A 12,558-nucleotide genomic window follows, 5' to 3' on the forward strand; every position below is an offset into this window, starting at 1 on the left:
CATTATTTTGGTATGGGTAAATACATGTTGATGCATTTCTATTTTTCATGTGAAATTCATCAGTATTTTTATACGAGAGTGGGTGGGGTAAGGAATTTACATAATTTATGAGTTGTGTTCAGACCAATTTAGAGCTTCGTTTTTTTAAGTCCTCGAGTAGAATAATGTTAATGCATGTTCACCTTCATTTCAGACCTAAATTGAGACTTTGTTTCTACAAATTTAATCTGTTAAGAAAGTTTAATGTTAGAACAAGAGGGAGCTTCTGTAAGATAGCATGCTCGACTTTCCTCAGTGATTGACTCTGAATTAAAGTTTTGCCAGTTAAAGGGGCATAATAGGCAATAGCTTTGTATGTAACGGAGATATTAGACATTATATAAAACTTTAACAAAAAAACTGAAATTAAAAAGTGGCATAACTCTGTCAAAATTCAAATCAAGAGTTATGAGGATTGTTTCTTCTGGTGTAGACTTATATACATTATTGAGTGGCCAAAAATGTTGGATTTTGCCTCTAAGTTATGTGTCCACGCGCTTAATATATGTCGATAAAAACCTCCAGTTTTGAGACCCCAACTCCAGCTGAAAAATGGCAATCCTCCAGTTTTGGGATTCTGAACTTATCACATGTATGCTTATTTTCATGGCCGAACTATGAAATTAAATCCCAGTGAACAAGTAAATCTCCCATTCATTTTGTTAAGAAGTTTAAATCCACTAAATCATATCACAATGAAATAGCCTTTTTTTGTAAAAACCACGAAATTTCATGCCCACAAAATTAAATGACTTCACAGTATTCAAACAATATATTTTCCACACAGATGCTACAATGTATCTATTGACAATATTGCTTAATTTGTTAAGAATGCAATAAATCAATATTCGACCGTTAAAATGCCACAATTTTTTTCAAACACCCCTTGCATGGATCTAGAACAAGTATGACAAAAGGAAGCACTGTTTCAAAAAGTCTTTGACTCCTCGGATACATATAGAGCTGACTGATATAGCTATATGAACACACACTGGTACAGACATTTGTACTGGAATATGTCAGTTACATTCTTCATAGATTTCTGAAATAAAGAATAATGTATATATTAGTTTACACTTACTAAATGACTTGACAGTCAATAGTCAAAATTATTGCATGAGGTCCAAAAGACCGATGGTAAATAGTAATTACTATTCACTGGCAAACCTTTCAAAAAGCGTTTTATACTTTTCAAGACATGAAATAATTTTTTCTAATACTGTCTTTAGCTCAACAAGACTTAGTGGAGATCTGCAGACTGGTCAATAGCATAAACTACTGACCAGCAATTTTTATAGCCATTCATGTAATAAGAAATGTCACAATTACTTATGGTCCTTGAGTTCAAGATAGACAGCACGGTCATTTCTTTTGTTCTTGTTGGAAAAACTAATGAAATGATTTTACAGAATTAAGGAAATGATGTTCAAACAAATATGCAGAAATAACTGAAATTCAACATTTTGATTTACTAGTACATTTGTATGTTGCCATGGAAAGAGATGGCTGCAATTTTGATCAAATATTGAGATTTTCAGAACTTCCTTATTTCTTAGTTCATTTTAAAAAGTCTTAATTAACTGATTTCTGAAGACCTTTCAGACAGAATTAATGTTAATGGAGTAACTTTGGAGCAAAGTTGCCTTTCCCTTCATTTATCACTGACATTAGGTAAACATTAGCTGTAAAACATGAACCATTTCTGAAATAAATACGCCCGCAGAGATTATTAAGTCTTGTCTGAGGTCTGGGAATGCAATATCGAGTGTCGGGTATGTTGTAACCTTGACCTTTAACCTAATGATCCTAAAACAATATGGGTCATCCTCTGACCATAGACAATCATGCAATGAAGTTTGGCCATAGTGTTCAACAGATGTACATCCTAAACCATTGTTAGTCTTAAAGACAAAGAAAATCTCCTATATAAGTGACCCCCCCCCCCCCCCCAAAATACCAGACTTTTTAATCCCCAATATACAAGATCCTGTCTGGTCCAGTCTGATAAGGGTCCATAAAACCCCTGTAGACTTGACATGTAGCCTAACTATTGTCAGAGAATCATAAATTTTATTGCCTACAGGTAAATTGGTTATTTCCTGTGTTTTGTATTTTATTAATTGAAATGCTGTTGTCTTTTTTCAGCATGTACACAAAATTATTTTAATTGATAAGATACTAAATTTGACTGCTCAGTCATGTTGAGTAATGTCCTGGCCAATTAAATTATAACTCTTATAGCAAAGCATTTCTCACTATAAAATAATTATTCAAAACTTAATAAGAGAAATTACAAGTTTGTTTATTCAATGATTATGATCTTTTTATCAAAAGTAACAAAATAAAAACGAAAAAAAAAAAAGATAATTGCTGGATTTTATTAGAAATTAAAGAAGCGTTCAGTTGCATTTTTAACAGATAAAGAAGGTATATAGACAGAAGGATGTTATATATTAAAAATGCTTAATTCCTCTTGTGTTGTCTAAATAATGTTAACTTTCTTTTATGTATAATAAAATCCAGCAATAAAGATATATCATTGTTCAAAATACACAATAATTTATTACTTCTAAAAGCTATGTGCCTGAATGCATTTTTTTTATATTTTTGATAATAAAAAACAGCAATAATGAGATGTAATTGTTAAAAAACTTACTTTATTAAAAATATGATAAAACACTGTTGTATCTTATCACTTTGTTTATTTAGCCCTAATTCAATCAAGCTGTCTAAACTCGTTATAAAGGTGAGAACTGATTTGCTATAAAGGTGAGAAATATCACCTGCAATTTAATTACTGCACAGTAGCTATACAGTAGCTTATTATGATAAACAGAAGCAAGTCTACCAATGGTCCTGACTTGTGTATTGGCCCTTATCGCCAATACGCAGACCTTATCATCTTCATAGGCCACATACCAGGCATATCAGAACCATTTGACCCATAAATCATCTACTGACCACAGATAACAATGTTATAAAGTTTGATGGCTATTTGCTTTAGCAGTCTCCAGTTTTTGACAGGAAACCATTTCCTAGTCTCAAGGTCATTGTAACCTTCACCTTCAAGTTCTTGCCCCTTAGAAGTCATAATATGAGCTGTGCCATGAGAAAACCAACATAGTGGCTTTGCGACCAGCATGGATCCAGACCAGCCTGCATATCCGCGCAGTCTGGCCAGGATCCATGCTGTTCGCTTTCGAAGCCTATAGTAATTAGAGAAACTGTTAGCGAACAGCATGGATCCTGACCAGACTGCGCGGATGCGCAGGCTGGTCTGGATCCATGCTGGTCGCACACCCACTATGTTGGTTTTCTCATGGCACGGCTCAATAAAGACAGAAGACAATCATCCTACTAAACTTTGAATGTACCAGGCCAAACCATTCTCTAGTTATTGACTATTTACTGTTTTCAAGTGACACACTGTGATCATAATAGTAAAATATGATAACCATGATAGTATAAAGTTTGATATGCAATGATATATATGGCTAGCATGATTTTTCCAGTCGTCATCACACAAGCAATGCAAGCCGATACTGAATTTTTTACAGTATTTTTTAGGGTATGCAATAAATGTTATTATATCTGTGAAAGCTAAAACTGACCATCTTGTTCCAGATCCTCGGCTCCATCGACATCTTCGTAAGTTTCTTGTTCCCTGTAATCAGATATATTTGTAAATTATGTACTGTATATTGAGGTTTACGTATTTGATATCAACTACAGTTATACAAAAGGATGAGGAAGAAGGAAACATTTTGTGAAAAAATAGAAGTTTACACGATATTGTGAAATCGGATGACACTGGGTCCAAAAGGAAAATCATTAAAGAAATCTGACACCACAATTATCCTACTTGATGAGTTTATCCTTAATTTCAAAGGGCAGACATAATGCTCCATTAGAAATCTGTGTATAAAGATACTGAATGTTGAAGACTTCCCCTTTCAGTGTACTGTTAATAAAGCACCTACCTTAAAACAAAATCTTGCTCTTAAAGATTTCTTCATTCCTTCTGTACAATGAGGCATGTTTATCATACCGCATAGCCAGAAAGAACAAGAGGACCATGATGGTCCTGAATCGCTCACCTATCCCCACATGACCCAGTGTTGAACTGAGTATGACGTCGTTATTTCTATTATTTGACATAGTGACCTAGTTTTTGAGCACATGTGACCTAGATAATATCAAGATAAAAAATTCTGACCAATTTTCATGAAGATCCATTGAAAAATATGGCCTCTAGAGAGGTCACAAGCTTTTTCTATTATTTGACCTAATGACCTAGTTTTTGAAGGCACGTGACCCACTTTTAAACTTGACCTAGATATCATCAAGGTGAACATTCTCACCAATTTTCATGAAGATCTCGTGAAAAATATGGCCTCTAGAGAGGTCACAAGGTTTTTCTATTTTCGACCTACTGACCTAGTTTTTGACTGCACATGACCCAGTTACGAACCTGACCTAGATATCATCAAGCTGAACATTCTCACCAGTTTTCATGAAGATCCATTGAGAAATATGGCCTCTAGAGAGATCACAAGGTTTTTCTATTTTTAGACCTACTGACTTAGTTTTTGACCCCACGTGACCCAGTTTCGAACCTGACCTAGATATCATCAAGGTGAACATTCTGACCAATTTTCATGAAGATCTCATGAAAAATATGGCCTCTAGAGAGGTCACAAGGTTTTTCTATGTTTAGATCTACTGACCTAGTTTTTAACCCCACGTGACCAAGTTTCGAACCTGATCTAGATATCATCAAGGTAAACATTCTGACCAATTTTCCTGAAGATCCATTGAAAAATATGGCCTCTAGAGAGGTCACAAGGTTTTTCTATTTTTAGACCTACTGACCTAGTTTTTGATGGCACGTGACCCAGTTTCGAACTTGACCTAGATATCATCAAGGTGAACATTCTGACCAATTTTCATGAAGATCCATTGAGAAATATGGCCTCTAGAGAGGTCACAAGGTTTTTCTATTTTTAGACCTACTGACCTAGTTTTTGATCCAACATGACCCAGTATCGAACTTGACCTAGATATCATCAAGGTGAACATTCTAACCAATATTCATGAAGATCTCATGAAAAATATGGCCTCTAGAGAGGTCACAAGGTTTTTCTATTTTTAGACCTACTGACCTAGTTTTTGACCCCCTGTGACCCAGTTTCGAACTTGACCTAGATATCATTAAGGTGAACATTCTGACCAATTTTCATGAAGATCTTGTGAAATATATGGCCTCTAGAGAGGTCCCAAGGTTTTTCTATTTTTAGACCTACTGACCTAGTTTTTGACGGCACGTGACCCAGTTTCGAACCTGACCTAGATATCATCAAGGTGAACATTCTGAACAATTTTCATAAAGATCCCATGAAAAATGTGGCCTCTAGAGTGGTCACAAGCAAAAGTTTACGGACGCACGCACGCACGGACCAGGGGACATGCTTCTGCAAACTGTTTTGTGTCTTATTGATTTTAAGAAAATCACAAAGAAATGCCTTAGGTGTAGCTACTTGGTGCAGTTATAAGGCAATCGATGGAGACAGTGCTATTTTAGGGACGTTCCATTGTTTCTAGTTACACTAAAATGTAACTAATTACATTAAATGTTTTGAAACAGACTGAGGAGGGGACACATGAATGGACAAAATGATTTCAATACCACCCCAACCAAAAACATGTTTAATGCAGGTATAATTACTTCTATGGACTCGGGACATATTTTCTATTACTCCAAAGAAAATTCATATTAAAGGTTTTAAACATTTATCAAGATCTGGGTAATTTACTAGTTATGGATCTATGCTGGGCAATAACTCAACACCTTAACCATTGTTTGCAAGCAAATCTAATAAATGATAAAACCGACTTACTCTTCCGCTGGTGCTACAGACGTGCTAGACTTCTGTCCTTTCATATACTGAAATTTGGAAATGAATCAGTTCATTAGAATACAACTATTTATAAACTACATAAACAAAATTTTATGTTCAAATTGAGGATCTCTCATCTTTTAACAGCTTTTCTGATCATAAAGAGCAGAATTTTTCATATATGATCAAAGATACTATGAAATCGTTATTATTATACCTCTATTTTTTCTACAATGATAAAATCCTATTACCCGAGAAAGAGATATTTTGACTATCAAAAACATTTTCAACCTTTTTGACACGAGACCAAGCGAAAGTGACTGTCAGGTCATGTGACCGCGCTGATATTTTGAATGCCATAAAAGGGCAATTAACTACTTCAATTTTTCAGCCAAATGATTGCCTCCCTTGTACACATATAGTAGTGACGTCACTATTCAATGTGTACACAGGCGGTATAATAAAATAAATATCATATGGCAGCATGTGTGACATTGATATTGTCAACCCTCAAAACAGAATGTCACCACTCAGCTTTCGCCTCGGGTGACATTCTGCCCTCGTGTTGACAATATCAATGTCACACACGCTGCCATATGATATTTATATAATATTCCTGGGGGACCGTCAGTCTGACTCATTTTCATTGATTTCGCCATTGTATGAATCCATGTAATTAAATTCTTACAAATGAATAACTTTCCCTTTTATTCAGTCTTCAAAATCTGAAATCTACAATTTTATCCTTTAGCCTGCTAAATTTCTAAAATGGACTGAAGGGGTGTTCACTGAAAATTTATAGACTGAATGGCGAACAGTGCAGGCACGACTGTGCAGGCTGATCTTGGTCTGCACTGGTCGCAAAGGCCAAATCACTTGCCGCCAGCAGGCTAAAGGCTATATCACCAAAATGCAAAATTTAAAATCCACAAAATTAAATAATTTTTAAAACTGAATAACATAATTACTGGTTTATTCCAAACAAATATTCCAATATTCCAATTCAAAACAGGTCAGGTCAAACACTATGATATGAAATATTACTTCATTTTTCTTTTACAGTTACTGTATCAAATATTTCTTCATCATAAAATTAACAAAATGCCGAAAGTAACCAATTTAATGAAATAATTCCGATTTCTTTTTTTATAAAGTTAAACTATACATTTTGCAGTCAACAACAATTGAATAGTAATTGAATGTTACTATTAGGTAAATTCTATAAACAAGCAAGCTGCTGATTAGAATACTGCTGGGAAAGGCAACATTGTAAAGACAGTGTTCTCCATGATCACATAGTCAGAAAACATATCAGTCTAGAAAATCCTTTCTTATCAAAATCTGATTAGGCATAAAAGGGTATTTTGTTTCATGCTTTTATTTGCAGAATTTTTTTTTTACTTAATACTTTTGAGCTACATGTATCTCTTAAACTGAATCCATATGTGGGGTTGTACTTTTTTAACATTGCAGAATTTGCTGATGACATTAATAATGCCTCAACAAAAAAGTTATTTTAACGTTTTTTTAACATTTAATTGTAAGATTTCCTTTAATAAAAAGATAATTTTACTGTCTAAAAATTTCATTGTCCATATATTAAGTTTTATCATTCCTGATAATGAATAAAGGAATTTTCTAACGCTGACTTACAATGAGTTTGCACATGAATAATACAGGGGAGGTAATCAATTTCTGACCCTGCTTTATACTGGCTTTCTTGTGTGATGATTAAGGGGGTGCACTCAATTTTTGACAATGATTTTCTGTGGCTTAAATAGCATAAGGTCCTAAGGGGAGGTAACCAATGTCTGACAATGAATTACTTTAATTTGATTAGCATAAAAAACTTTAGTTGAGGTAACCATTTCTGACAATGATTTACTGTGGCTTATTAGTGTAAGGACCTAAGGGGAGGTAACCAATGTCTAACAATGAAATACTTCAATTTAATAAGAATAAAAAACTTCATGGGCGGTAACCATTTCTGACAATGATTTACTGTATTTTAAAGGGAAGTAACCAATTTATGAATACAGCTTCCTGCACTTCAGAGGTATAATCATATTAGAACCATGGTTTCTGTAGCTCAGCTTGTGAACCATTAGGGGAGGTAATCACTTTCTGAACAAAGATTAATATGGCTCTACATGTGTAGTTCTAGGGGAGATAATAATTTTCTCACCAAAGCTTACTATGACATAGCTTTCCTGTGTTCATATCAAAGTTGTCACCAAGACAAAACCCTTAATACTGGATATGAAAAATTTATGAAAAAATATTATTGAACTAGAGATGCTTTTGAGAAAAGCGCATGTTTCCCACAACTGCCCCTATGAAAAATGTTAGTTTCTCTAGATGTTTAAGACGAGTAGATCCATTTAGATGATCTGGATGAGTGGATCCAATCAGTAATTCAAGGGCCATAAATCAAAAGTGCCTGGGCGGATTTGGCTAGTTATCGAACTTGGGTAAGGTCTTATGGCCAAACACATTTGTTCAAGTTTGGTGAAGATCGGATGAGAAATGTTCGACTTAGAGAGCGGACAAGAGTAAAACATGACGGTTATTTTCCGGTAATTCAAAGGGCCGAACTCTAAAAATGCCAATGGACCGATTTGGACTAGTTATCGAACTTGGCCGAGGTCTCATGGTCAAACACATTTTGTTCAAGTTTGGTGAAGATCGGATGAGAAATGTTCGACTTAGAGTGCGGACAAGAGTAAAAAGGCCGATTTTTCGATAATTCAAGGGTCGTTACTCCAAAATGCCTGGACCGATTTGGCTAGTTATCGAACTTGGCCGAGGTCTCATGGTCAAACACATTTTGTTCAAGTTTGGTGAAGATCGGATGAGAAATATTCGAATTTGAGTGCGGACAAGAGTAAAAAGACCGATTTTTGGTAATTCAAGGGCCATAACTCCAAGACGCCTGTACCGATTTGGCTAGTTATCGAACTTGGCCGAGGTCTTATGGTCAAAAACATTTTGTTCAAGTTTGGTGAAAATCGGATGAGAAATGTTCGACTTAGAGTGCGGAAAAGCTTTGTGACAGACAGACACACGGACACGCAGACAGACTGGAGTAAATCAATATGTCTCCCACACCACTGTGTGGTGGGAGACATATTTAATACCAGAAATACATGTAAGTAATGCAAAGACCTTGCCATTGTGCCACCTCACAACAAACTACCAACTAGTAAAAGAAGAATCTCAAAACATAATTACTATGTTACAACAACTGCAACACTATGTAAAAGTTAAAATCTGGTGCTTTTAGCATACCAATGCATTGCAAGTATTACTGCTTCCCTTTTACAATTCCTGTTTGAATATAGACAGAAGCAATGAGAAAGTCTTCATACTATACAGAAAACTATATATTTACATTCAATATATGTAACTGTTTTTCAGCTAAAATGTTATGTTTTTTTGTTATATGTTTAACATGCAAACTAAGTATTTAGTTGTGCTTAAGGAAAGAAGTGATGGCAAACTAAAGAACCATAAGGAGTGGTTACTTTATAAAATAGTCTGGTAAAACATTATATTCCTATCACCAGACAAAGGAAAGAGAACTCTAGCTGCTATAGGTGAAACTATCCAATAAGCTACATGCAGGAAGTAGAGCCGCTGTATATCTAAATAAGTTCATGCCTCTGCACCATTGCCACTTTATATATAGGGCACCCAGAAGGTCAAATAGGTCATTTCATACAGGTCAGCCTGACAGTAACAACTGAAGACTGTAAACAGCTGGAAGCTTAAGGGAAAGAATCAAAGTCATATCAAAACATAAAAATATTACAAGTATGAAGTAAAGTTCAAGAATATAAACAAAAAAGATAATTTTTGCAAAATAAATCATACCACAGTACAGGCATAGAAAGAGTACAGAGAAAGCGAGCCCGAATATTTCACTCAAATGAAAAACAGTTCTGTTATATATGTCCTGAATGCAAATTTAAAGAAAATCTTTCCAAATTACAAAACAGTCTCTATAATTATTTCATAATTTCAGCCTGCAAACACTTCATACATCTAAATGCTGGAATTAAGCTGTACCCACTGATCTACCGTGTTTTTCTTTAAGAACCAAGGCTTTGTTTTTGGGATCAAATTCAATTACACGTAGGTTGCAAATTTATCAACTGTACCAAAAGATTTATTTTTCAGCTTGTATTAGTGAAGGAAGGTCCCAGATATCCCTCCAAGCAACATATCTGGCACATGCAGGCAGTTGGGCAGAATCACAAACATTGAACAAGACAGCAGGATGGCTTCCTGATATGAAGCAGACCTATCCTCTTGTCAGAAAGCACAGGCCCAGTTTCAAAATAATTTCACAGATATTTTTATTGCCTGACCCTTTACCAAACTGTTCAAGCAAGCTGTGAAACTCAGGTGAGTGATCTGCCCTTGTTACCAAGTAGTCTATGTAGTTTTGTAGGTAATGTGTGTGTGTGTGTGTGCGTGTGTGTGTGTGTGTGTGTGTGTGTGTTTAGGTTTAACGTCTTTTTCAACAGTTTTCAGTCATATAAACGACGGTGTCTACCTGTAGTAGTGAGCACAATGCCCAACTTTATAGTGCTGCCTCACTGGAATATCACGCCGTAGACACGTATATGATACCCCACCCAGTCACATTATACTGACACGGCTGACCAGTCCAGCCTTACCAACGCCTCTTATGCTGAAGGGCGCCAAGCGAGGAAGCTACTAGTACCATTTTTTATGTCTTTGGTATGACGCGGCCGGGGATCGAACCCACGACCTCCCGCACTCGAAGCGGACGCTCTACCACTAGGCTACCGAGGCGGTAGTTTTGTAGGTAAAGAAACTTGGATCAACTTAGGACCTTCCCCCTCCCTACACATACACACTCTTGACTTTAGATTTAAACCTCCCAAGAATGATTTGAAGGAACTTGGTAGAGGGTTACTCAAGGAACATTGCTGCCAAATCACTTTGAAATTAAACAAGAGGTTTGAAAGAAGAAGACATTTAAGTTTTCAAAACAGCAATATGAGCAAGCAGTTTCAAAAGGTGACAACCCAAGGAACATTCTTGTGAAGTTTAGTTGAAATTTGTTTGTTTGTTTGTTTTGGGTTTAACGCCGTTTTTTAACAGTATTTCAGTCACGTAACGGCGGGCAGTTAACCTAACCAGTGTTCCTGGATTCTGTACCAGTACAAACCTGTTCTCTGCAAGTAACTGCCAACTTCCCCACATGAATCAGAGGTGGAGGACTAATGATTTCAGACACAATGTTGTTTATCAAATAGTCACGGAGAACATGCACCCCGCCCGAGGATCGAACTCGCGACCCCGCGATCCGTAGACCAACGCTCTTACCTACTGAGCTAAGCAGGCGGGTCAGTTGAAATTTGTGGTAAGGATGAAATGTTCTTTAAAGAAATAATGGACGACCAATGGATAGATGTGTAAAAGACATCCAACAAACCTAAAAATCCTACACTGACTACAAACAACTTGTAACATAAATGGTAAGTGTAACAGTATTTTCTTAAATAGGCTATGAAATAAGAGTGTTAAGTTGGCCCTAAGTCACTCACCTGGTTATGTTCATTCCCTTGTGGTTGGAATTAAACAACTTACAAGTGGCTAATGCTAGTATGCAACATACTGACAAATACCCTGTAATGTTGCAACATACTGACAAATACCCTGAAATGTGATCACATACAGACAAATACCCTGAAATGTAGCCACATACTGACAAATATGCTGAAATGTTGCCACATACTGACAAATACCCTGAAATGTGGCCATATACTGACAAATACCATGAAATGTAGCCACATACTGACAAAAACAATGCAATGTAGTCACATACTGACAAATAACAACTACCAAGGAATATCAGCATACCTGTATGACTGTTTCCTTTATCTGTATCTGCCAAAAAGTGAACACTTATTACACAGGAAAAACAGAACACACAATGAATAAAAAGATATTCACTGCTGACAGGCAGCAATCTGACAAATACCCTGAAATATGGCAACATACTGACAAATACCCTATAATGTGGCCACATACTGACAAATACCCTTAAATGTGGACACTTACTGACAAATACCCTTAAATGTGGCCACATACTGACAAATACCCTGAAATGTAGCCACATATTGAAAAATACCCTGAAATATGGCCACATGCTGACAAATACCCTGAAATGTGGCCACAAACTGACAAATACCCTATAACGTGGGCACATACTAACAAATACCTGTAATGTGGCCACATACTGACAAATACCATGAAATGTGGCCACATACTGACAAATACCCTGAAACTGAAATCGTCGCCTCAACGCGAAACTAGTCTATGTGTATATAGAAATAGAAGCAGATAGACTAGTTTCGCGTTGAGGCCACGAAATGTGGCCACATACTGACAAAGAACAACTACCAAGGAATATCAGCATACCTGTATGACTTTTTCCTTTATCTATATGTGCCAAAAAGTGAGCACTTATTACACAGGAAAAACTAAGAGCTGCCACAGAAGTGATGAATTATACCCCCACAACACGGCCTCGTCACAGAAGTAAGCCAATGTTAAAGTCAAACCTCAAAATCAATAGGGGTCATCT

At 36.0% G+C, this 12,558-nt stretch overlaps 1 protein-coding gene across 8 annotated transcripts in view; it reads right to left on the bottom strand.

Annotated features, from left to right (window-relative positions):
- Nucleotides 1-798: 798 nt before the first annotated feature.
- The window catches only part of LOC123524010 (FYN-binding protein 1-like), a 58,815-nt gene continuing 47,055 nt past the window's right edge, over nt 799-12,558 (bottom strand). For 6 of the 8 annotated variants that reach the window (XM_053539340.1, XM_053539337.1, XM_053539336.1 and 3 more), the window contains 3 exons: nt 5,937-5,983; nt 3,651-3,703; nt 799-1,081 (listed from right to left, as the gene is read on the bottom strand). In XM_053539340.1, the coding sequence (XP_053395315.1) occupies nt 1,059-1,081; nt 3,651-3,703; nt 5,937-5,983 (123 nt within the window). In that variant the 3' untranslated portion in view covers nt 799-1,058. Of the gene's footprint in view, nt 1,082-3,650; nt 3,704-5,936; nt 5,984-9,224; nt 9,264-12,558 lie in introns of all 8 variants that reach the window. The other 2 variants (XR_008370356.1, XR_008370357.1) reach the window with 1 other exon arrangement.

This window comes from Mercenaria mercenaria, chromosome 3 (genome assembly GCF_021730395.1).
Source record: "Mercenaria mercenaria strain notata chromosome 3, MADL_Memer_1, whole genome shotgun sequence".
NCBI lineage: Eukaryota > Metazoa > Mollusca > Bivalvia > Venerida > Veneridae > Mercenaria > Mercenaria mercenaria.